Source organism: Haemaphysalis longicornis, unplaced genomic scaffold (assembly GCF_048455015.1).
Source record: "Haemaphysalis longicornis isolate Haplotype H1 unplaced genomic scaffold, Haemaphysalis longicornis Haplotype H1 scaffold_12, whole genome shotgun sequence".
Classification (NCBI taxonomy): Eukaryota; Metazoa; Arthropoda; class Arachnida; order Ixodida; family Ixodidae; genus Haemaphysalis; species Haemaphysalis longicornis.
The window spans coordinates 92,097,813-92,123,716 of NW_027526225.1; the positions used below are offsets into that span (position 1 = coordinate 92,097,813).

Here is a 25,904-nt window from a genome sequence, read left to right on the forward strand (position 1 = left end):
CGAACAAGTTACACAATCGATTCAAAGCTGGTGCACAGAGTAAGACAGTTAGCAGTAAAGGTGCCATGAAGACAAAATACCACTTTGTTCAAAATATGTTTTTAACAAAAAAAAAAAAAAAGAAATACTAAGGTACTTTCAAATCACTGCTTCACTTTTTTTAATATTTCAATTATTTGTTTGAAGTTATCAGTGATTGAAGTTATCAACGAAATTGGTATCATTGTTATTGGGACAAGGCAGTCTTTTTACTGAACTAACCTTGTATTTTGCCTTCACAGCCCGTTTGAAGGGGCCTGAAGACAAAATACAAGTTTGTTTACAATACTCGCCGCGGTGGCTCAGTGGATAAGGCGTTGCGCTGCTGAGCAAGAGGTCGCGGGTTCGATTCCCGGCCGTGGCGGCCGCTTGTCTGGTGGAGGCGAAAAGCAAAAATGCCCGTGTGTACGCGATTTCGGCGCACGTTAAAGATCCCCAGGTGGTCAAAATTAATCCGGAGCCCTCCACTACGGCGCGCCTCATCGCCTGTGTTGCGTCAGCGCGTTAAACCCTATAATCAATCAATCAAGTTTATTTTATTTTAAAGATTTGGTGTTTCAAAGTGCCCCCAGCACCTGTTTGGCAGCAAATGGTGCTTTCTTCACTGATAAACTAAATAATTTAAGCTAAAATTTCGATTCTCCCGCTGAATTGCGAGTTTTGTGAACGTCGGCAATGATCTTTCTAGGGCAGGTATTAAAAGAAAAGTCAGTATGTTGACTAAGGCCGCCGCCAACGGCAAGAACATGTCCCTTTTTACCCCTTTTTACCATCTTCCTTCAAAGATGTGGCAACAATACCACTCAAGGACTGCTGTTCACACTTTTTTTTTTCTAACTGGACTTGTACCTAGCTTATCGTTATGATTGATAGTAATAGTGTCTTGAAACATTGTGTATGACTCAACAGGCAGGGTCGCATAAGTGGCGGTGTCGCTTATGCCAGTTGGCCAGCGTTGTGTCAAACAAGCTCAACGCGCTTCATCGCTTTGCAGCGTCGGCCGGAATAGGGAGTGCCGCACGTATTAGTGCTTCCTTCCATGTTTACATGTTCGTAACTTTCATTGTTTACCCCACCATTCTTACTGCTGTAAAAACAATGTGCACTAAATTTAAGTGCCAATAGCTCGTTATGCAAGCTTATAGTCCGTTTAATTTGTGCTGGATTTTGTTGGCTTCAGCCAACTGCAACAAGCTGCCTATAATACGTCATAACTTCAGTGTGGAAAAGTCGCTAGAGCGTCTCATGGCCATTCTCTTATTTCCAATTACTATAGAGATTATCTGAGTGAAGTTTATGTTAAAAAAGGTGACCGTGTTACTCTAACGAGGCAATCTTCCGAAAGAACCAAACTTGCATTTTGTCTTCGTAAGCCCTTTAAATTCACAATTTCAAAGTTGAATGCGTCCACCATCGCACGTTGTCTCACCAAGGTTCTGTTAGTGGTTACAAATATTTAAGTATGCTCTTTCGATGGCTGTGATCAGAATTCTAACCACAGTTCAACGGAAGGCACTTTGCAACAACACCTAAATCACTAGACATTTTATTCATAATACACAAATCGTTTCTCTTTTTCCCAGTGAAGAATGCTTGCATGATCATCGTCTACTTATATACACTTCTGTACAACACGGGCACACAAATATACTTGAGGAGGAGGGAAAAAAAAACGTTCAGTACAATAACGAATAATAATAAAAAAAACAGATCGGGGGGCTTCGGAAGAAACGCGACGCTAGCGTCAATGCGAAAATGGTGGCCGCGTCGGAATGTCGCGTATTTACATCTGCCCTCCTCCGCCCAAGCGCAATCCGCATGCAACGAGAGAGCAAGCTCTGCGGTCAACGGTCCGTCCCACATCGTGAAGGGACTTGTGGCTGGATAGGTCGTGGACCGCTTCAGCCATCCCCACTTTCAAAAAATTTCTTCCCAGTGGCTCAAAAGCGCCTCTGCCGCGAAGAAGTGGGGAGAGACAAGCGTAACCAGAACTGTACACGGGAACGGTCTTAACAGGCGGGCGGCAGCTACTTGGTGCTGTCCCCCGCGGCTTGGTCCGGCTGCGGCTGCGACTGCTGCTGGATTGGCTTGCGCGTCTTCTCCCCTTTCCTCCACAGCACGATCTCCTGGAAAATGCAGAAAGGGAGAAGAGTTTGCTTCCTCTAGAAGGTACAAGCGCAGTTTGCGTTGAGTGATTCGTAGCAGCAACATGAGCCACTCTAACCTTGGCTGTTGGAAGAGCTTAAAGCAGCTCTGCCACATCTTTTCCAAGGCAGGCTGCAAAAGGCTTCGCAGTGCTGCGGAATTCTTATGTCTCTGCACTCCTCAGAAGAGTAAGAAGTTGACTCTCTCCTGTTGTGCACACTAGCACTCTATGGTTTCGGAGTCAAAAGGGTGTCAGAAGGGTGTAAACGATGGAGTTTTGCAATGTTGCACCATGGCTGCTAGGCTTTGCCAGTGCAGTAACATAATTGTACCACGGCAGTTCAAGATGCCTGCGGCCAGGTATGTGATCTGTGGTAGAAGGGATGGCTTGTTACCTGCTGCTTGAAGTAGCGGCGCTCCTCCTCGTCCACCAAAACCAGGTTGAGGTAGTAGCGGACCGAGAACTTCTTGTTGATGTCCTTCATCGTGGGCGTCAAGTCGTAGCCAGCCAGGAAGAGCCGGATCGGTATCGACTCGCCTGTGTTGCAACAGACAGAGGCACACAACACAGTGAGAGGACATTGCGGAATGCTCTGCAACAGACAGAGGCACACAACACAGTGAGAGGACATTGCGGAATGCTCTAATTCAGTGTTCGCTCTTCGTTTAAACAAGGGGGAGCCTTTTAAACAGCTTCACTGATTTACTGATGCACAAAAAGGGCATTGAACCATGGCCAAAAAAGCCTACTGCCTGAAAGATTGTCTTAGAAGAATCATTGTAACTACACGGCCGTATGTCGACAGCTCTCACTGTAGGTCACATCACTTTGGAGGGATTGTCTGTGTTTTTTTGTTTTTACATTCTCCTCTCTTCGAAGTATAGGAAGGGCAATACAAGTAATGGTGCTAGGCAACGCAATACAAACATGTCCTCCACTGTTACTCATTCGAAAGATCATTCTCGTTCTCAGAGTCAACACCGTTGGCTCTGAGCAAGTCCAGTGTTGGTCTCTCTTTTTTTTTTTGCCTGCTCTGAGCAGCTCCGAGCAGCTCCGTATTTTATTTGTCCATAGAACGCCTATAGCAGGAGCAGTGTTGGTCTGCATGAAGCTGCTCAAGAGCTGCTCTGAGCGGGCAAAAAAAAGAGACCTAGTGTAATGAACATGCGCTGAAGCTGTGCTTGTAGGTAAGCTAAATTCTAATTTCCCGAAGAGGTGCGCTTACCTCGAACAGGTGCTCCGTCCATGATTTCGTACTTGGCGATGGTCTCGTTCTCGTTGAAGATGTTTGGTCCCGAGCCGGTGGTCTCGCGCTTGATGATGGCAATCTCCATGTGCTTGATTTTGATACGTACCAACAGAAAGTAGATCTTCCCCACTATGACGTCCTTGAGGTGGTACCTGCGACAACCGGGCAGGTACTTTGACTATGAAGGAACTCGAGGACACAAGAAATTCCTTCGTTGTAGTAGTTTCCAAGAAAATGGGTTTTCACATATCAAAATATGAAAATGTGATTGTGCAAGGCCTGTGAGAAATGTTTAGATTACAATTATCAAATATTTGTTTGGCATTTCAGTGGCTAAACTTTCCTCTTATCAGCATGCTCAGAACGGCAGATAACCTGTTCAAAATAACAGCCATCTCACCTTACTTCCCTCAAATGTCTAAAAGATAGCGAGGTAAAAGTGATATCAGTGACTAAAAATAGCACAACTGCTGTGCTTTCTGGATAATTAAAGGTGCAGACAACCTATTTTTGTCGAGTATATATTCTCTATCTCAAATGAAAGGGCATCCCTTAAAACGCCTTAACGCGAAACGGTTTTGCTGATAACGCCCCAGAATTTTTTCAATCGAAATTTTTAGATCTATGAGCCGTATGTGTCCTCCCAAAAATAATGCTGGCAACCATGATGTACAGCAGCGCGGCAACATACTTTTGCCAGTGTTCGAGATGAAATTCGGTACTTAAAAACTTCAGCTATGAAAATTGTAAATTGCAGGCTTTCTCATTCCTTTGTGTTTTTTTAATCGCTAGTCTATTTTGCACGGCGGCGCCATTTGTTGAGATAAACGATAGGTAGAATGCTGGCTTCATGTTGTGGAGGTCGGCAGTTTGATTCTCCCAGGGCGCGTCCTTCTTTCTTTTTGTTTAAGTTGCCGTTGGCGTTTTTGGAAACTGAAAACGAATATTTCAGCAGAAGAAATGCCCCTGACGCAGGCAGAATCGTCAGAGCACTTTCACTGAGTCTGCTACCGTTGATTCTGGCCATGGAGGTTCAGTTAGCCACACTGAGAGCAACCCTGCGACGGAGGGCGGCGTGTCTTCAAAATTTTCAAAAGAATGTTTAAAAATATGTATACAATTTAAACTTATACAAATACTTGTGTGAAACGGTTTTCAATAAGTGAGTGAAGATTTCAGCAGTTTCCCTCGCTGCAAGGTTCGCAGGTCATGTGACCGGGACACATATTGTAGTGCCAAGTTTCTACACTACGAACCGCCACCCTTCAGATTTTGGAAAGTTTAGAGCCAAATTAAATTATTTCCGCCAATTTGTTTATAAATTGCCTGTGGTTACTCGACCATACAAAACGCTGGCTTTCATACAAGCTTGAGTACATGTGTGCGACAAAAATCGGTGGTACGTCCCTTTAAACCAGCACAGCCTCCCGATGACAAGCCGGCACTCACTTGGACTTGTTGTACTCAAACTCGATGTGCAGGCAATCCTCAATGCCCACTTCCATTTTGATTGAGGAGTTGATCTCGGGGTAGGACGACAGCGTGTGAACCACCATGTCGAGCTCCTTGACAATGTCGGTCAGGCGACGAACGATGGTCACTCGCAGGAAGTACCTGCAAGTGGACACCACGTCCCATGAGTCTTGTCCAGTGATGTGTGCAAGGTTTAATTTTGCAACACCCAACCCCCTGTCCCAAATGAAAAAAAAAAAAAGGAGATTGGGAATGTGAAAGGAGAGAAAAAGTCAAAAACGCACACAAAATATGCAGAGATACCTAACGGAATTCCTGCTTTTCCTTTTTTTTGTGTGTGTGTGTGTGCTACTTCAACATGACCTTCTGGTTGCTTAGTTTGTTTTTCTTCCACGATATTGCGCACTAACGAGTGAGAGCAGACATCGAAGCCACTTAATAAGGTGTTAGGCAGCATTCGTGGTCTCGTTTTCATATTGTAAAGTTTAACATTGCAACACTGCCGGTACATTCCGCAGTTCAGCGAAGTCCCAGTAAAGGAAGGAAGGAAGGAAGAATGTAGAAGAAAGGCAGGAAAGTTAACCTGGCTAGAGCCTAGTTTGCTATCCTGCACGTGGGAAAGGGGAAATGGGCAAAAAAGAGAGAGGAAAGAAAGAGGAAAAGTTGGACCAGACACGTATGCCCAGCACTGAGGCACTGACAGTGATTGACACTGGAAGTGACCAAAACTTTGCACTGTACTTCAATATTGCAAAAGCTTAGAGTCAGATAAAGGCTAATTGGGATATTGTTGGAACCAAAAGCACAGGGGCTGTTGCCCGTAATCTGGGTGGTCTCGAGCACAAGATGACTGTCACAAGCTTACCGTAACCTGACATTGGAGCCAGTGTACGATTCGTATGGCTTCTCCACGTTGACAAATTCGAAGCTGTAACTAGCGTTCTGCATCAGCTCCCCGGGCCGCGCCAGTTCTTTGACCAGGGACGCAAATTCGTGGTGGTTCCCACGGTCGTAGTAGAGCTCTGGGTTAGAAAAGAAAGGAATCAACATCAACATTGAAAAAAAACTCAAATCCAAAAGACCACGTTTATGGTCGTCACAATTCAAACTTCTTTGCAACCACATAGGAGGGATGTCCTGCTTCTCATTGAAGTGCAGTTGGCATCAGCCAATCAGGATCATAGATGCGGCACCAACAACCAATAAGAGGAGCAGACATAGTAATACCACTGGTCTTTGATTTGTCCATGCTGCCCGCAACCGCTGCCTGTCAATGCGTGAAGTTTCACCCTTTGTACTGTCAAACACCACACTGCAATCACAGCAATCTGTGCTAAGGTTGCCTCGTGCAATTAACCAGCTCTTGTCAATACGACGCAAACCTCATGTCTAAAATGTTAAAGCAGTACCTAGAAATTCCAGGCTATAATCACTGATAGTGGAGGACTTGGGAACGATAACTAGCACTTCAGGGTACAGCAGAAGTATGCCTAGGCCACAGCCACCATGATAGGTGAAAGTGCCTCGAAAGTTAATCTTTTGAAAGTCAAGACGTGCATTCCAAATCAGATAATGTTGCCATGAGTGTGCGTTATTTACCTAAAGGGACCTCTAAAGTTAAGCTTTTGCAAGTTAAGACAAGCATTCGAAATCAGATTACGTTGTTAAGTGTGTGTTACTTATCAGAAGTACCTCAGAAGCTGGGTGTTGCAAGTTAAGACAAATTAAGGTCAACTTTTGAGGTCCTCTTGATGGGCAGGCTGATGTGATCTGATCACATCCCTGTGTGTGTGTGTTCATTTTTGGATAACAGCAGTGGGATATCACAGCCCTCTTTTGAAGTACATTTGGCCTATCTGAGAATGAAGATAAGAACAAGTCCCGCTGCACATTAGCTGCACGGCTTAATCACTCCTGTATGAGGTGTTTTCTCCACAAAGCGGTGCGTCAGAAAGAAACGTAGCTTAAGAGGACAACAACTTGCCTATCTGTCCTATGAACTCTATTTTAATGCCTTGGTGCTCAAGCTTGGAGCCCGGCTTCTTGAGGGTCACGTTCACTTTCCCCGAAACAGACTCTCCGTCATAGTAGAGCAGGTGCTTTTCTTTCTTGCCATCTTCCGTCTTGATCTCGGCCATCTTACGGTTCTCCGTGCTATTGAGAATTATGTCGATGTCGGCGCTCTGCCCAAGCCCAAAGAACGCCTGCAACAGAGACACAGCGCTGGACTGGGTGGGAAAAGGACTCTTCCATACGCAAATATTGCATTATCTGTACAAAATAATTGCCAAGGAAGCTGCCATTCGTCTTACAGCACTGGATTCCCTTAACACTTCAGGTGTGTACACAATTACCTTAGTACTGCTTACTCTACACGAGGTAGCGCTGATTTTACAACACATCGTGCTTTTTGCGGCTACGGGACGGGCTTGCACGATCTACGCGTAGTCCGAGCCTTCCGCCACACCTTACGTCTCTACATACCATTCCTCCTTTCTTCCAAACGGTCTTTCGACGTGTCAAAGCACGCAGGAGGTCCCCTATCCGTCAGTCAGCGAGTGCTGCCCGAATCGCAAGAAAGCGAGCAGACAATGCTCGCGCCGCGACGGGTACAGGCTACACGCGAACACGAGAAGTTGAGTCATGTCATCTTTTTGGTTTGTTTGGCGGCGGAAGTTGGCTCTCGGGTTGACAGTGTCGTCTGCACTCGGCGATAGCGAAGCACATTCCAGTGCCCTTGAGCGAGTCATGCAGCGACGAAGACGCTGGGGTAGGCCCATTTAAAAACACAGACGCAGATACTGCCATGATCCTGGTGTGAACGCGCCAGCATTACGGGACAACACGAGCACAGCCTCTGATCCGGCTGGTGCGATCACACGGATAGGTTGTGGACTGGGCAGACGTGTAGAGCTTGAAAGGTTTAAACAGATGTCTACGACTACGGTCGCAACGCCAGTGAATCACGTTCCGCAAGATTACGCGAGTAGCTCGCCTCAGTGGGCGTCACTGCCGGCTGCAACGGTACTTTCGACGAGACAGACGCGGCCGGGTGTGGGCAAAAATCGACGGCCAGAAGCTCCGGTCATGCGATCTGCGTACGCGGCACTGGTCTCATGCTATCAAGGACAGAAACGCGCAGATCGAAAGTGAAATGCGGAAGGTTACGAACCATTTGCACAGCTTATGGGGACACCAACACTACGCACCGCTTCACATGCACCTCTTAACAGCAATCATGCACTCTTTCGCCCTTTCCTAAGATGGCTGATCATTTCAGTCAAATAATGTAGTCTCATAAAAATAAACTATTTTAATTTAATAACATTTGAAGTTAGTTTTTGTAATAAATAAACGTTAAACTTAAACAAATTATGTATATTAAAAAATAAAAAAACTTAATTTCTCACTAGCGTCACCTTTGTATCTGCCAGCTTGTTTACAAGGTTTGCAAGCCTATTGCAATTGTGGACTGCCGGCGAATTGAGCACGTTAGTACACAAATATTCGAAATATCTGATTTTATAGCTTTATTGTCGCTAATACCTACAAAGTAATGACTATTTTGACTCGCTGCTTGAGAGTAGTTTCGGGTAACAGTAGTTTTGCCGTGTATTGAGCAATGGGAACGCTGGAGCCCTTCATTGTCGCTATCGCTTGTCTACCTGTTACTAGCGTTTAGTTCTTTTCTGCTTTCCTGGCTCTCGCAGGAACATGATGGATATACGGCCGAACAACACCATCTACATCAACAACCTAAACGAAAAAGTGAAGAAGGATGGTAAGTGCTTTAACCCGGCTTTTTTGTTCCCCGCCTTGTGGGTACTACATGGTTCCTGTTTGCATTGAGTGCTGATTAATGGCATCGTCATTGTTGTTGTTATTAACGCACTATGAAGATACATTGAAATACAAACAGCGGAGAGCGTGGCTTTCAGTTCGTGCTACGTATTCTGGCCACGAACTGCCTATGCGCACTAAGAATAAGTTGCGAGAGTTCGCGTCCAGCCTTGATGTTAAAAGAGCATTATTCTACGTGTGAGCATTTTGCTGGGGCCTACCGCAGTGTTTGGCGCCGTTTCATCCTACCTCATTCTAATTCAGTCGCTGCATGTGATGACAGCGCCCCCCCCCCCCCCCCCCCGGTAAAGTTGGATAGCCATAATAATAATAATACTTTTATTCGTACTCAGGGCGGGTACACAGCCAGGCTTACAGGGCCTTATCAGATTTACAGATTATTGGATGCAACTCTAGTGATGGCTACGTTGGCCTTGGCTTCAGAGTAGTAGTGGTTCGGCTGGTTGAGTAAAAATCAAGACCGCTCTCACTGCGTGTATTGTAAAGTTGGAGTGCAGCTTACAAAATGCCAGCCACAGCGACAAAAGGGAGAAGAGGATGCTTGGGGATATTCAAACCCGCGACCATAACGTCTGCAAGCAGAGGCGTAACTTAACGACCAGCTGGTTTTCTCTCTGTCTGTATGGAACTCGACACTTTTCACGTCAGTTCAACCTGGACGAAGCTTTAGCATTTCTTATCATTCTGTCTGAATGGAATGCTAGACACTTCCTAAATCAAAATGTTCACACGTTGAACGATGCTCTTTTCATATCAAGGTTGGACGCGAACTCTTGTAATTCATTCCAACTGCGTACACAGGATCCATTGCCAGAATGCACAGCACGTACTGAAGCCACGCGCTGTGTTGTTCGTATTTCAATGTATCTTGATGTACCGGTCCTCCAAAGTTTAATGGAGCACGAGAACGGTGGCTGGAGCGAGCAAAACTGCATGTCAGCGCAATCTATGAATTGATACACCGCAGGTAGCGAAAGTGTGTGGGCCCATTCAGCTGACCTATCTCAATACACTGACGCGCACTGACGCTGCTGCCATCTTTGCTCGCCAGGGGCACTTCCAATGCTTACGAGTTAAGCTGGGATACCCTTCTTTTTTGTTGGTGTTTTGTTTCAATTTGTTTTGAAGCAACGGGCCTCCGATAGGTTCACCTCCTCAATTCTCTTGAGCGCGCATTAGAACCATGGAAGCAATGCAGCTAATACACGCATGACCTGTAAGTTTTTATTCAGTCTTCATGCGTTTCCTTGAGGCAAGCACAGTTAAGGTCGCAGTTTCTGAAGGATTCACTAGCGTTTAAGCCTCATGGCACTACGATCTTACCGCCGGTGTAATCACAAACCACAAGAGGGTCGTGGACAAAGTGGTGGCATTTTTAATAAAATGGAACCAATACGCCTCTGAAGATCAGTTTTCCTCCCGAAACGGGCAAACAGATTCGTGCATAAAGCATTGAAAGTGCCCCCGGCGAGGAGGGATGACAGCAGCGCGGGAGCCGGCGATAAGGCGAGCGTCAGCGTATTGATATGCGCCAGCCGGTTGTGCCCACACACTCTCGCTATCTGTGGTGCATGTATTCATAGATCGCCGGCGCACGTTATAAATCCCCAGGTGGTCAAAATTAATTCGGAGCCTTCCGCTATGGCGGGCCTCATCCCTTGTGTTACGTCGGCGCGTTAAACCCTAAAATCAATCAATCTAGTCATAGATCGCACTAGCATGCAGTTTTGTCCACTCTGGCCACAGCTGTTGTACTCCGTTCAACTTTTGGAGCACCTGCACAGGCTTCTGGTGACTGCTGTGGTTGGATCCTTCCCAGCGCTGTCCTAAATCCGTCTTCTTTTACAGAGCTCAAGAAGTCGCTGTACGCCATATTCTCACAGTTCGGCCAGATCTTGGACATCATAGCCCTCAAGACCCTCAAGATGAGGGGCCAGGCGTTTGTCGCCTTTAAGGACATCAATAGTGCCACGAATGCGTTGAGGTCGATGCAGGGCTTCCCGTTCTACGACAAGCCCATGGTAAGGACACGTGCCGATGTTTTTGGGTGTGTAATATATCAGAAAGGAGGACAGAGGACATCGGCATGTGGCAAACTAGTGAACACTTCCATAATGAGAGGGTTCTTTAAAGGCCAACTGCACTCAAATTTCACCTTGGCCAAATTTGTTTTTAATGCGTAGTAAGTACCCCCAAATAAGCTGAGACACAAGTGGTAGCCCCGTGAAACGCCTCGTTAATCAGTCAGAAGCGTTTAAAAAGGCTCCGCCGCAGACCACTCTGCACCTGCCGGCGGATCGCGTAAACAGCCATGACGCGCCTGTGACGTTCCAGCCGACGGTGGCTTTTTCCTCTGGCCAGCCACGCAGCGGGAGAACCGGTCGAGCTCTGCTGCCCCGTGCGCGCGTAGAGCTTGCGCGCAGACATTCTCCCGAACTGGTGACCGTCCGGCCGCTCGCTGGACGGCTGCAACGTCACTGCAATGGCCGCGCTCCCCTCGGTTTCGGTTTCAAAATCGCCGATTTTTGCTGGCCGCTTGCGGCGTCCACGTGCGTATTTCAGCTGTTGTATTTTGCATGTTGCTTTCTTTTTAAGCAGACTATACGGAAATAGGGTTTTCAAGAAGTCGAAATTTTGAGTGCAGTTGGCCTTTAAGTGTTCTTAACGAGCATGGGCTGATGGGCTTGTGGTATTTTGATTCTTTAGGCACAGGGCACAGAACAGAGGTGTGGATACAGGTGCTGACTAGCAACTGAAATGTTTATCGATAGGGTGGACATATATAGAACCCGGTTGTACGACTTTCTCGGGACTGTGAAAAAGCGTTGTAAAATGCGGGCATCGTAAAATCTGAACAACAGCAATTACACCTATAAATAGTTCCTTGCGACGGATTTGCAAAAAAAAACTTTGATTTAAATTACAACTAACGCTTTGCAGGGTTTGGAAACCCAAATCACTAAAAAAAAAAAAAGCATGCCCTTCTATTCTCTGATGATGGATGACCCGCAAAGCTGGACGCAGTCGACGGAGTGCACAAAACCACGTTTGTTTGTAATTTGCGATTAAGCATACTACCTGGCCTTTGGCTGAAGGAAACTAGGAAGGACTCGAGCTTTATTCTAGAGAACGACCATGGGGCTGTCTGTTTCCCTCCGGCGTTGTAGGCATCTTACTATCTGTTTGACACACCAACCTAATCCACTCGACCAGTGTAGGCACTAGGCACGTGATATTTGGCTGTTTGACGTCCACGTGTAAGCCTTCCGCCAGCACAACGGACATATAATCAGTGACGGCATGAAGCCTATAGCTTCACTTGGAAACGTCCCCTTGCTTCCTCCCTCCACACTCCGTACATGCACGCATAAACCGGCAAATAGCAGGTGTGAAAGAGTGGTCGGTGGCAAAAAGGAACGCCGGAGGGTCACCGAGTAGAGTGGTTTCACCGGAATGAAAATCGGGTCAGCTAGACATACCTCTTCGCATTCAAAATTAAATGCGAAAAGAATAATGCAATGCAGGTGCCAATCACCCTGTATTAAGACAAACCATGTACCGCAGTCCACTGCAGGGATTCCCTCCAGCCAGTGTGAATCATGGCACATGCGTGTGATTTGAAGGAAATCGCGCACGCGTCGACCAACCAAGACAATAGCGCCCCCATGCGGCTTGTTTTACTGCGCATAGTTCCTAGTTTACACATTCTTCTCTCCCTCGGTCGCTGTTAATCCAAGCAGCCATCACTCCCGCGGCAAAACAAGTAACCCTTTCCTCTTTTTTATCGCGTACGCAGTGACGATGTTCCACTTGTTGTATCTGGGTGACTAGCTGCGGGAGTGATGACTGCTTGACGGAACAGCGACCACAGGAGAGGAAAATGCATAAACTAGGTCCCAGACGCCACGGAAATGCCGCGCAGGGGTGTTGTCGTCTTTATTGGTCGAAGCCCACGCGATTACGTTCAAATCGCACGCGACTGTACAATCAGGAAAAACACACGGGGAAGCCTGAACTCGCAAGCGTAACCTTGTTGGCAATTTGCTGCTGAGTGGGAGAAATGAACACTTGTACACTGCCCCTGCGACTGCTGTTGAAGAAGAGACGCCAGTGAGGATAGGGGGAAAGTGATGGGGCAGAGAAGCTTCTGGAGGGAAGAGAAACAAGATATGACGCAGAAGGAAGCTGTGCTGGAGAAAACTGATCTCGACGTCCGTAGAACAGGCCCACGGCACTTTCATCTCATCCGCCGGTTGGTAGCGTGCTTCGCATGGGCTGTCGGATAACTCGGGTCAGGCGTTAAATCACTTCAGATAATCTAGGTTTTTAATGCATTGTTTCTACGGGGACTTCACTGGGACTTGACTAGCCCACCATAAAACCAGGGCTGTTGTAAAACCCTGGGGGCATATAACTGGGGTTCCGCTGTATAACATTATAACAAACAGGACAAGTCCACTCGCGGTATGTTAATCGCCTCTCATGGACGGTCAGTCGGAAAGCAAAGTTTCTTATCCGACAACGCTAACGATGGCATGCTTGCGCAGTTTTTGCTGAGCCGATTAATCTTGGTCTCGATGATTTCGCGGGTGGTTCTGTCATGACCATTGCCTGCCACGCTACACTTACAAGACAGTGGTTTGCGACCACAGTGCTGACGGTAATAGTCAAGGTGCTCGGCTGCAACAAGCTCACTGATGTTCACGAAGCTGGTCGTTTATGTGTCTTCCCGTTTGCACAACATAGATAATAAAAATTAATGCCATTTCACTCAATGTGAAAGCTGTCGGAAGTGCAGAGTAGTGATTCGCCGTAATGGGCTGTGGCGCTGTTACCCACTCAGTACTACCACCCAAAGCCATTCAAATTTCCCGCCTTCGCAGTGCTCGCGTGCTCCCTGCCTGAAACTGTGCCAGCGGGAGTTCTGTTCTTTTTGTGCTTGCTTTTCCTCCCACACATGCCAGCATTGCACTGCCACTTTTTTCGCTTACTATTGTAAAAACCAACCCAACGAGTGTTCCTAACTAAATAAACATGGGCGCTGCTGGTTAATTACGTATATTTTGCCTCAAATGTACCTACAGTTTTCTTTGCGCTAAACAACAGGGAGATGTATGACCAGCGCCAGCGGTCCACGAGTTTCGAAAGTTTATGACTACAAATAAACCGCTTGGCTTTCAATGCCTCTGTGGGATGCCGCGACGACAGCCGCTACGATGGAATGCTGTGTGGCTCTACTTGGGTCCATTGAGCGAGCTATGACAACAAGGCGAGCCCCTAAAGTGCTCTGCGCTCTGCACTTTAGGGGCTTAAAGTGTTTTAAGTGTTGCGGCCAGGCACCTTGCCTATCTCTGGCAGCAGTGAGGTTGCAAACCTCTGCTTGATAAGCATCGTGTGGCAAGCAGTGCTCATGACTGAACTGCCCGCGAGATCAAAGAGGCTTTCGAGATTTATTGGATAAACAACTGCGCAAGCATGCCATCATTAGTGTTGCCAAATAAGAAACACTTTTTTGGCCGAATGTTCATAAGAGGAGATTTGCATACTCCGAGTCTACTTGTTTTGTTTGTTACAACGTTGCATATGTTCACCCTATCAATGTTTCAGTTGCTAGTCCGCACTGTGCCTAAAAAATGCTTTTAGCAGGCAGGGGGGAGACAACTGTGCCGAGCTGCTCCTAAAGCACACAAATTGCAAATGTTGCGCCAAACTGCTTTAAACAGGCCTGATACACAGTGATTTTGACGCTCACATAAGTTTCAATGTTGAGGAAGGCCTGCTGCCTCACGGACACCTGTTTTATCATCGCTCACTCACAAACACACAGATGATACAAGAAAAAAGACTGTGATGTGAAGCAACTGATGGCTTCTAAAATGCGATTGGGCTTCACTATGGCAGCACCGCTTCCTGATCCTGTTGCTACTCTACTTCAGGCAGTAAGTGCGCTTCGCTGATATTTTCCCTGAATTCGGGTCACCATCATCATAACCAGCCTATCTACGCCCACTGCAGGGCAAAGGCCTCTCCCATGGATCTCCATCTATCCTGGCCCTTTGCTAACTGTGACCAATTTATCCCCGCAAACTTCTTGATCTCATCAGCCCCACTAACTGTCGCCGCCCCTTGCCATGCTTGCCTTCTCTAGGGATCCATTCTGTTATCCTTAATGACCAACGGTTATCTTGCCTTCGCATTACATACCCTGCCCACGTCCGTTTCGTCTTCTTAATTTCTACTAATATGCACTTAACACGCGTTTGTTCCCTGACCCACTCCGCTCTTTTCTTCTTGTCCCTTAACGTTACACCTATTATCTTTCGCTCCATTGCCCGCTGAGTCGTTCCCGCTGAGAGAGAGAGAGAGAGAGAGAGAGAGAGAGAGAGAGAGAGAGAGAGAGAGAGAGAGAGAGATTTTATTGAGCCGGTGAAGTGGGAGTGGTTCCTTATTCCAGGAAGCCATGCGATGAGCCGGCAGCCTTCGCTCTGGAGGCCAAACGTGTCTGGACGTCCAGATCGCTGCTGGTCACAAGGTTCTCCCACAGCTCAGGGGTGGGAAGGGGGGATGGAAGAGGGGGGAGGTTGGGGTTGTGCTTGCACTCTAATATGATGTGGGGAAGAGTACCGGGTTGTAAGCAGAACTTGCATGTGGCCGGGAATTGCGTGGGAAACATGCGATGGAGGCGGACTGGGTGAGGGAAGGTATTGCTCTGCAGTCGGCGAAGTAGGGATGCTTCTTCTTTTGAGAGTTTAGGATGCGGAGGAGGGAAGTGCTGTCACTCGAACCGGTAATATTGAGTGATGTCCTGAAAAGTCAGTAGAGGGACGGATGGTTCGGTATCCTCAGTAGCCTGGAGGGACAGGGCGCAGGCTTGCTGGTGAGCAAAGTTATTGCCCGTCAGTGAGGAATGGCCAGGAGTCCAAACGAGGGTGACTCGATTGTTGCTGAAGCTACGAGGGCGGTCTTGGTGGTGACTACGGCTACTTGATTCTGTCTGTTGGGGTAGGTGCTAGCGTCCGTGTAAGAGACATCTGCACGCTTTCTATAGATGGTCTCGTGCACTTGACTTCGCGCTTTTCGGCGGCCGGGCTGTAGGTCCGGGTGCATATTTTTTGGCAAGGGGCGAACCTGGATAACACTCCTCCAGTTATGAGGGAGGGGCTGAGAGGCAGTGGATTGGCATGGGACGTGAAGACTTTTCAGGAGGGCTAAGCCCGCAGGTGTTTGGGTGAGACGGAGACGTTGACTAGATAAATGGCCTTCAATAAGTTCTGACACCGTGTTGTGGAGGCCCAGTTGTAAAAGACGGGCCGTGGAGGTGTTCATAGGAAGATTTAGCGCTTGTTTGAATGCTTTTCGTATAAGCCGGTCAATGGTGTCCGTGTCACTTTTGGTGAGGATAAGGTACGGTGCGAGATACGTGACACGTGAAATAAGGAGAGACTGGACCAGTCGGACCATGTCTTTTTCCTTCATGCCACGGTGGCGGTTAGAAACACGTCGAAGCATGTGGGAGACTTGGTTAAAAGCCTTGGAGAGCTTAGATAAAGTTTCATTGTTGCGTGTATTGGCCTGGATGGTGAGGCCTAAAATCTTAAGGGAGGAGCCGGGCCGTACAGTATGGCCGTCGAGGTGGATGCAGATTGGTTCTTTCTGTAGAGCAGATGGATGTTTACGGATTATGACAAGCTCAGATTTTTGGGGGGAGCATTGAAGTCCCACGGAGGAGGCATAGTTGTGAACGACGTCGGTAGCCTGTTGAAGGTAGTCTTGGATGTTTCCCATGGAGTCTGTGTCTGTCCATATGGTGATGTCGTCTGCGTAAAGTGCGTGATGTATGTGAGGGATGGCGTCAAGTTTCTGGGGCAAATCCAGGAGGGCGAGATTGAAAAGGAGTGGAGAAAGAACTGAACCTTGAGGTGTTCCCTGGTCCCCCAAAGCAATAGGCTGGGATTTAATGTCACCTACACGAATAATAGCTTGCCGATGAGTAAGAAAATCTGCAATGTATGAGTACGTACGGTGGCCGCAGCCTGTTTGATTGAGGCGGGATAAAATGGAGGAATGCCAAACATTATCAAATGCCCCTTTTAAGTCCAAGGCAAGAATGGCCCGAGGGGAGCAACGAGTCGCTGGAGCAAGGACTTCTTCTTTAATTCGAAGGAGAATATCTTGTGTGCTGAGATGCTTCCTGAAGCCATACATGGTGTCGGGTATAAGGCCTTTTTCTTCAAGGTAGGGTTGGAGGCGCTTCAGTATCATTCTTTCCACTAACTTGCCCACGCAGGAGGTCAGAGAGATTGGTCTTAGGTTATCAAGATGAGGGGACTTATTTGGCTTGGGGATGAATCGTATTTCAGCCGTCTTCCACTGGGGAGGTAGGTGACCTGAGCTCCAGTGCGAATTGATGTGGTATAGAAGGTGATCCAGCGAGCCGCCGTCCTGGTTGGCAAGAAGCCGGTAAGTGGCTTGGTCTGGTCCCGGGGCGCTATTTTTATTGCATTCGAACAAAGCTGCTTCCATTTCGTAAAGTTGAAAGTCCTTATCCAAGTCACTATTTGTCGATCCCGTGTAAGGAGGTGGGTTGAAGTGGCGAGAGGTGTTCAAATATTTAGCCGTGAGTTTTTGGATGAGATCTTGGGGAGATCCGTTGAAGGAGCTTAGGGTCCGGGTCATATTGCGTTGGGTCTCACTCTTGCTTGAGAGCGGGTCAATGAGGTGCCTAAGGAAATACCACGTTTTTCGAGTGGTAAGGGTACCCTGGATACGCCATTTCCCGCTGAGATGTTGAACCCTCTTAGTGAGCCTCCAAGTTCCTGCCCCATAGGTGAGTACCGGTAAGATGCAGCTGTCATACACTTTCTTTTTGAGGGACAATGGTAGGCTGCCATTCATTATCTGAGAATGTCTGCCTCATGGTTGGGATCCGGGTTCACAACTTGGCCTAAGTAGATATATTCCCTTACCACTTTCACTGCCTCGCCACCTATCTCAAACCGCTGTGCTCTCCCGAGGCTGTTGAGCATTCTTTAGTTTTCTGCATATTGATTTTCAGGCCCACAGTTCGACTTTGTTCGTCCAGTGCGGAAAGCATGCTTTGCAATTCCTCCCCCGAGTTACTTAGCAAGGCAATGTCATCAGCAAATCTGAGGTTACTGAGGTATTCTCCATGAACCCTTACTCCCACCTGTTCCCAATCCAACGTTCTGAATACTTCTTGTAAACATGCTGTGAATAACATTGGAGAGATTGTGTCTCCTTGTTTGACGCCCTTCCTTATAGGTATTTTACGGCTCTCCTTAGGGAGGACGATGGTAGCTGTGGACCCATTGTAGATATCCTCTAGTAATCTCACGTAAGGCTCGTCTACATTCTGATTCCGCAATGCCTGAATGATTGCCGAGGTTGTGACAGAGTCAGATACTTTCTAAATCTATGAAGGCTATATATAGGGGTTGAGTATACTCCGTGCATTTCTGAGGTTACTGAGGATTAGGGTATATGCTGTCAACTGGGTTCCCGTTTTGCTGTTTTCTCGGTTGTGGTACTGAACAGTGACGTAAATGTTGGGATAATGCTTGAGAACGTGGGCCAGACTACAGGGAGTTGCGCAGCTCGAAAGACGGAGTTAATTGGAAACAATGTGGTGCCCACAACTTCGGCGTTGTTTGTCCTTTGGCGCAAATCTCGGTGCGTGCGTCTTTTGTTGGGGTTCGTGAAGTGAACTTTTCACTCATTGAGATGTTATACAACACTAAATTGTTGCTGTGTGACAACGAGCTCGCGAGCCTCGGTAAGGGAACGATTGACGTGCAAGTGACGGCCTGCGCTGCTTTGCCGCAACATGTTCAGGCAGCGCCCGATAGTAGGGCTGTTTACTGTTTCATTCGAGTAATAATAATTGCTGCATGTTAAGTTAAATTTAATGCCAAAAGCGACGTGGTGAAACAGCAATGCTACTCAAATTACTATGGGGGCGAACGTGTGCCTCGGAGATTGAAATGGGAGAGCTAGTGGACTGTAACAGCAGTCATCTCGCTTTGTGTCACTTTTTCCACGACTCTACACTCGTTCTCACAACACAGTCTGGGATTACGAAAGGGATTTCAGCATTTAAATGGTAAAACAACACCTTAAAATTGCACAGTTTTTAAAGGCAGTTTCATTGTCAATGCAGTGCAGTTTGTACTTGGGGCACTCTAGTAGACAAACATTTTCCCAAAATGTTCTGTGTATTCCAAATTTATTAATGAGTGTCCTCGTCCCCCCAAATTGCTACAAATTTGATTTCTTAAGCTCCCAGGACAGTGTACTAAATGTCGTAAACTGCTCCAAATCAAGGTTTCTTCTGCTGCGAAATTGACATTTTGCTGCTCCAAAAACTGCTCCCAAATATATTTCAGCCGTCTCACCCCTGAGCATGGCAGCATGGCATGTTCGTTGTTTCTGGCTTGTGGGGTCTTTGCCTGCTCCTTGTGCATAGATAAGGTGACAGTGTCATAGATGTAACAGTGGGCAGTAGTGTTGCAGAATTGGCAGCACCATTTCATTACAACTCGGTGCGTGAAATAAGCATCTACAGCTATTCTCTTCCTTTAAATCATTAGGAATGCGAAATCATGGTTCGTTCCAGCTCCTGGAATGACTGAGCAGTGCTGCTGCATTTCTCAAATTCCCAAACTCGAAGTAAAAGCTCCTGATAGTTCTATCAAGTTGCCCACCAGTGTAACGTAAAGTTGAGATCAAATCTGCAAACAACTGCAAAAATGTGCAAAGCACTGCCTCAAAGTCAACATGTGGTCACGAAGATGGCTAATCTGGCGCGATCAAGCTTAGAAGGTTTGCAACGAGCAGAAGGGACAGAACTTCCCTTCTTCTTTACAATTGGGTAGTATTCTTTGCACGTACAGTATTTGCGTGGTCAGCTTGTTGTATTCATGGTGATTGCTTAAAATTACCCAGCTCATGCCTGGCTCTAGAGCAAGCCATCTTGCTCTCTGATTTTTGGATATGCACGTCAGCACCACATGCAGCGCATACCTTCCCTGCTCTGTGACAAAATTGCTAGCATTGAGCACGTTAGTACAAACTCCATCGTACCAGCTCGAGGGACTTGTAGGGCAGTGCCGTGGGACAGTCTTAGAACATGATTTTGCACTTGCTGTACAAAAATTGCTCTTTGTTTTCATAATCATTTGCTAATTTTTCAGACATATTCTGGACATTTTTTTTATTTAATATGGAGGTGCTGTTCTTACCTGCCTGCTCATTATTTGGCCACAGGCTTGCGAATTTCCTTGCATTTGTGTTTGAGATGCGTGCAGTGACAAGAAATGCATGCTGGTAGCTCTCAGATGTTTTAGGCACCAACTGTAGTGCCTGGCTTTTTGAACGACGTGAGCTATAAATTTGCTCATGCCAAGTGTGGCGCTGCTGTGTTTCATAGTCCCGGGAATGCGTTTGTCAGTGTTCTCAAATTTGCTCACATGTCACAATGCACGATGTTACAGGACCACTTGATGATGGCAGCCTGGGGGGAATAACTAAATTAGCCCGGCAGCCCCTGAATACACGAACACAATGGAGTACCCAATTAAACGTCCTACTTGAGTAAGGGCATTGACTTAAAACTGATGAGTACAGGCTTCAGTAATCTGCTACTTTTATCTACGCATGCTAGCAGTGCTGAGTGCTGGTGATTTCCCCCCCTGTCGCATGTTTTCTTCATTGTTCGTTAGTGTTTTTTTTTTAGGAGGTTAGAAAATTACCATTTGGCACGTATATGTATGTGGGTCCACTGTAGTGGGTCACTGAAAGAGCATAATTATGATTCATAGGAGTCCTTCAAAACACTTGAATTTGAAAAGCTCGCTTTCGAGGCCTTGAAAGTCCTGAAACTGTTACACACCGTTACAACTGTTACAGACCGTTACGGACTGTTACAAATCCCTGAACTTCTTGAGTTTTCTTTTTAAGAAGCATAAAAGTAACGCGAGGTTCTGCAAGGACTGATTGAGCGTCTGTTGTTTTGTTGATCTTCTTTAGCCGATAAAAGTTTGTATTCTGTATGTAACACACTGAAAATGTGCAACCGGGTAACTGAAACAAACAAATGTCAGGAATCGAAAACAAAAAAAAAGCGATGCTTGAGCCATCCTTTCGGCGAGGGAACTTGTATGAAGACGAGTCCCCTTGTTTAAAAGTTAGCTCTATCCATGTTCCCATTTTGTCATAATTTCTTATCCCCCGAAGCCACCGTTTTCCCGTGAACATCGATCTGAGATTTGTAAGACAATGTGGTTAAAAATCTACACACACAACCTTGAAAACCTTTTTGTCGTAGAACACGGAACCTTGAAACAAGGTTCAGGGTTCTGTCGTAACACAGAAACTTGAACCTCGAGAACCTGTAATTTTTGTCGTAAAATTCAGCATGAGCTGCGCTACGGGATGTGGGAGGCAGAGATTGAGGTCGGAGTGGTTATCCATGCGCAGCGCATCCAGTACGCCAAGGAGGACTCGAACGCGGTGGCCAAGATGAAGGGCACGTACGTGGAGAACGCGCGCAAGCGGCCGCCGGCCGAGGGAGAGGCGGCCCCCAAGAAGAGCAAGAAGAAGAAGGCGGCCCAGGCGGCGGCGCCGGTGGGGGCGCCGGCGCAGCCCGCCATGATGATGATGGGCGCCGCGGGCCAGCCGCTGCCCATGGCCGTCCACGGCGGGGTGGTGGGGGCACTGCCCGAGCAGCCGCCCAACCAGATCCTCTTCCTCACCAACCTGCCCGAGGAGACTAACGAGATGATGCTCTCCATGCTCTTCAACCAGTGAGTGCTGCTGCTGCCTCTGGCGTCGGTTTATCCAATTTAAGGGGACGGGCGACCGGTTTTTCCTCTGGCTAGTATGAAAGCCGGCGTTTTATACAGGGCGTTTCACCTAACTTCAGCCAGAGTTTAAAAATATTTACATGCACTCTCAGACCACGCAACCAAATGCATGCTGCTACCTTTTCTGTGTGTTTTCTCACGCTATTTTTGTATGTTGGTTGATTAGGTAATTAGCCAATTTTAATTAGCCAACTTTCGAACCAATGAAGCTAGGCAAAAAATCCCAATTAGAAAGTTGCAGAGTAGAGTATTTCAGCGTATTGAAGATGCCCGCGAAATACAAAAAAAACACCACGTGACGTGCCGGCTCGCGCGTCTTGATAACAGTGCTTCCAAACGTTGCGCGCACGAACTACCATCAGCGTGCCGCCGCTTAAAAACTGAAAGCACAGATGACAGACCTGTTGATTCTGGCAGGACAAGCGATAACCGCTGTGTCTGCTTATCGCTATTGGCGATCTGTCGCGAGAGCAGCACATCACTAGCGCAAATTGCACAGCCAACGCCTACGTTGCTGCCCTGTCGCCTTTTAAGCGGCGGCTTGCTTGTGTAGTTTGCAAGCGCAACGTTTGGAAGCACTGTTATGAAGACGCGCGAGCCGGCACGTCACGTGGCATTTTTTTGTATTTCGTGGGCATCTTCAATACGCTGAAAAACACTAATACCTACTGGATATAATGACAGAAAGTGTTTAGACTGAGTTTTTTTTTTTTTTTTTGCCTAGCTTTATTGATTCAAAAGTGGGCTAATTAAAATCCACTAATATACCGAATTGAGCAACATACAAAAGGTAGCGTGAGAAACTACATAGGAAAGGTAGCAACATGCACTTGGTTGCGTGGTCTTAGAGCGCATCGAAATATTTTTAAACTCCGGCTAAAGTTAGGTGAAACACCCGGTATACTGGGGTAATGTAATTTCCGCTAGGGGTAATTGGGGTAATTACGCAAGGGATAACTGGTGGGGTAATGTCGCAAGGAATTTCTAAATAAACAGGCGGCAGTAATTCTAATTTTGCACTAAAATTTCGGAATCCTCAAAGGTGGCGCCATGTAGTGTCTAAACGTAACACTACTGAGTGTCCAAACGACTCCGGCATTTTCATTATGGGATTCAAAAACCGCATTAAGGAATAGGAGAGGTTGCACTATATTGTTGTTTTAGCCTGGGACATGTTTTTAAATACCTCTTTTAATCTCGTGCGCTGTTAAAAGTGTATTTGCTGCATGCTCACTGTCTTTTTTGTCAGCAGCCCTTTTGGTGGACCATGTATGGCTGGTAGAGCCAAAAATGTTTCAAAAGTTCTAGGGCGCTATCAGCAAAACCGTTTCGGTTTAGGGTGTTTCAAGTGATGCCCTTTCATTTGGGATAGAGAAAATATGCCGTAATTACCCGATGCTAACGTGCCCCCGATTCTAACGTGCACCCGATTTTCCAGGCAAAAAAACCGAAAAAACTTGCACCTCCGTTTGCAATGCGCAAGGAACTTTGTGAGCAAGAAAAACGAATGCGAGAGAAACGGGCGATTTATTACCCGAAGTAATCTCGCTCATCTCACTCCTCGTCGCTCTCCGAGAGCTCCTTGTCGCCTTCCGCTGACCGCAACATCTCGTCATTGGTGCTGTCAAGCGCGTTCGCGATGCCACACTTCTGAACGAACGTTCAACCATGGTCGATGGGATCGTGGCCCACGCCTCGAATGCCCATCCCGCGAGCTTCTCCAGAGGTGCACGCTTCAGCCAACCGCTCGTTGTGAACGCGTGGGAGCCGCTCGTAAGCCGCGGAAGCGGCGCACCTTCGTTGCCGCTGCTGCCATTGCTGTTATCAAGCACGCAAGTAGAATAATTTGACGATTTGTGTGAACGCCGAAAGAAAAGCCTAGGCACCTAGATCCGAAAAATTGTTGCTAAAAGCTTTGGCGCCATCTTGAGATGGCGATGGCGATGGGTGGAATGAAATTTCAGCTGTTTCGGCAGTTTCGGTTTCGTATCCGATTCTAACGTGCATGCGATTTTTCGGCCTATTTTTGCGGAAAAAATGTGCGTGTTAGAATCGGTTAAGTGCGGTACTCGACAAAAATTGGTTCTGTCCCTTTAAGTGTGTAATACCCGTGCCGCATGTGCACGAAAAATGACATTAAGTGCCTGATGCCTTAAGTTTTAATGCCATTAATTCGCTGCTACACGCAAAAATCTAATGCCATTCGCTCTAATGTCATTTTTGGTTTGAGCTCCGCACAACTCATTCGCCTTCACGAACACCTTAAATCTGCCTACTCTCGAACGCGATGAGCACCAAATGATTAAACTGCTTTTTTTTTTTTTTTTTCTCGAGGAAGCTAACTTCCTTTTCCCTTTCTTGTCTTTGTTTGTTTGTTTGTTTGTTTGTTTATGTGAAACGGTTTTATTTTTCCTCTGTCATGGTCAACTAGCGAGTCATAAGTGATCCCCTACTGCTGGAATTTTTTTGTCAGACCGAACAATGTGTTGCACACTACTGTTGCCAAGCAGACTTACTTCAGAAGCTATCACATTGCTCTTAAAAATCATTCGCAGCTGCTTCTGTAGTTTTATATTTGAAAATGTGAGAGGGGAGGGTTGCATAAACATCATTTCGAGGAACTGCAACTTCGTGCGACACCAAAATCGCCGATTTTTTTTAACTGGCCTTGTTTTGTAAAGAAAAGGCGTTTTTTTTTTTTTTTTCTATATGAAGATGGCGCATATCACTTCTTTTCTTGCCACCTGAAAGCACTAGTAATACAGCATCACTGCTGTTGCCATTCTGCTCCTCTGGGCTTTTTCAGCTGTTCTCTTGCAGACTTTGTGAGTGGACTCTTGATTGAATTCTGAATGGGAAAGAACAGTGTTTTCAATGCCCTACCAACAGCGCAATCGTTACTCCCTCAAGTCTAAGGGCTGCAGGCATCGACTGCAGTTAACTGATTTCCAGTCCCTATTGAGGTCTATTTGTGAAAGTCACCATGTATATGGTTGACTCCCATTGATTCGACACTTGTGGGACTACAAAATGTGGTGGAACAATCTGGATCAAGACATATTCAGAGTTCATTTACGGCTGGCAATGGTCTTTATCTTGGTTTGCTTCTTGCGCTTGAAGCTTGGGTCACTCGGCATGCTGCGAAGAGTGCTGTTAGAGTTAAATGCTGCTCCACCGTCACAACAAAAAGCTCCACAGGTGCAAAAGCTTTGTCTAGCAAAAGCTAATGTTTGTGCCAAACCTAAGAGCAATGTGTCGAACAAAAAAAATTCCGGTTCGGTTACGGTTCAGGTTCGGGAGAATTCATTTCATTCCGGTTCAGGTTCAGCATGCTGAAAAAATAACGGTTCGGGTTTGGGTTCAGTTCCGGCAAAAATAGCGGTTTGGTTCCGGCTTTCGGTTCAGTTCGGTTCGGTTCCAGTTCGACATTCTGCCTAAGAGCATCTTGCACTGAGCTAAATCTGTTTGTTTCTCAGGATAATAGCTTTTGACGCTACTGCGTTTGATGGAACGCTCTCAATGCGTTTGTAACGCAGGAGCTTCCACTCTCGAAATAAGTTTTTCTGCCATAGCAGGTGTATGTGGGCTGGTTGAGACCTTTGTGTTCAGCCATCCTACGCAAAAGGCTGAGTTAACCAGTGTCAGTTGCTTCTGTGTCATGTGAAAGTCCGGGACATGACGTATTAATGGCGGTGATTGTTCAACTGTTCAGGTTCCCCGGCTTCAAGGAGGTGCGGTTGGTGCCTGGCCGACACGACATCGCCTTTGTGGAGTTTGAGAACGAGATTCAGTCGTCGGCAGCCAAAGAGGCGCTGCAGGGCTTCAAGATTACGCCAACACACGCCATGAAGATTACGTTTGCAAAGAAGTAGTGGACACTTTCTTCTATGCGCTGCACTCGCAAGTTTTGTCGTCACGTTTTTTTTTTTTTTTTAATCTCTCACTCACTTGTGAGGTTGCCTCATTCAATCGTGTGTGCAAGTCATGTGTGACTGGGCAGTAATAAATAACTTCATCACTCCTTTTGGGAGAGTGTCTGATGTTTGAAATGAAATGCAGGCTATCCGGTATGAAGGGCATAGCACAAACTACATCCTGGTTTTATTTGGCAGAAGCAACCATTAATAGCTTGCTGAACTAAACTTTGGCCATGAACGATGTTGTTTCGCCAGAAGAGATTCCTAACATAGGCAGCTCTAAATTTCCCGCTACGTAATGTCAGCAGGTACCAAAACCAAATTGTCAGGTTGGTAAC

At 46.8% G+C, this 25,904-nt stretch overlaps 2 protein-coding genes across 3 annotated transcripts; one reads left to right on the forward strand and one right to left on the reverse strand.

Annotated features, from left to right (window-relative positions):
• Positions 1 to 1,919: 1,919 nt before the first annotated feature.
• On the reverse strand, positions 1,920 to 8,199 carry Vps26 (vacuolar protein sorting 26). Its single transcript, XM_077693809.1, has 7 exons — positions 8,080 to 8,199; positions 6,892 to 7,111; positions 5,773 to 5,929; positions 4,884 to 5,048; positions 3,411 to 3,586; positions 2,580 to 2,722; positions 1,920 to 2,165 (listed from the first exon to the last, which is right to left on the reverse strand). Exons 1-7 carry the CDS (start codon positions 8,080 to 8,082, stop codon positions 2,067 to 2,069), a joined length of 963 nt encoding a protein of 320 aa, XP_077549935.1. The 5' UTR covers positions 8,083 to 8,199; the 3' UTR covers positions 1,920 to 2,066.
• A 124-nt stretch (positions 8,200 to 8,323) lies between these two features.
• On the forward strand, positions 8,324 to 25,674 carry Snf (U1 small nuclear ribonucleoprotein A snf). Of its 2 annotated transcripts, none has more exons than XM_077693810.1 (5): positions 8,324 to 8,398; positions 8,618 to 8,688; positions 10,617 to 10,789; positions 21,264 to 21,589; positions 25,362 to 25,674. In XM_077693810.1, exons 2-5 carry the CDS (start codon positions 8,622 to 8,624, stop codon positions 25,519 to 25,521), a joined length of 726 nt encoding a protein of 241 aa, XP_077549936.1. In that variant the 5' UTR covers positions 8,324 to 8,398; positions 8,618 to 8,621; the 3' UTR covers positions 25,522 to 25,674. The 2 variants fall into 2 exon arrangements, with proteins under 2 accessions (XP_077549936.1, XP_077549937.1); XM_077693811.1 differs by lacking the exon at positions 8,324 to 8,398 and adding an exon at positions 8,431 to 8,500.
• The last annotated feature ends 230 nt before the right edge of the window (positions 25,675 to 25,904 follow it).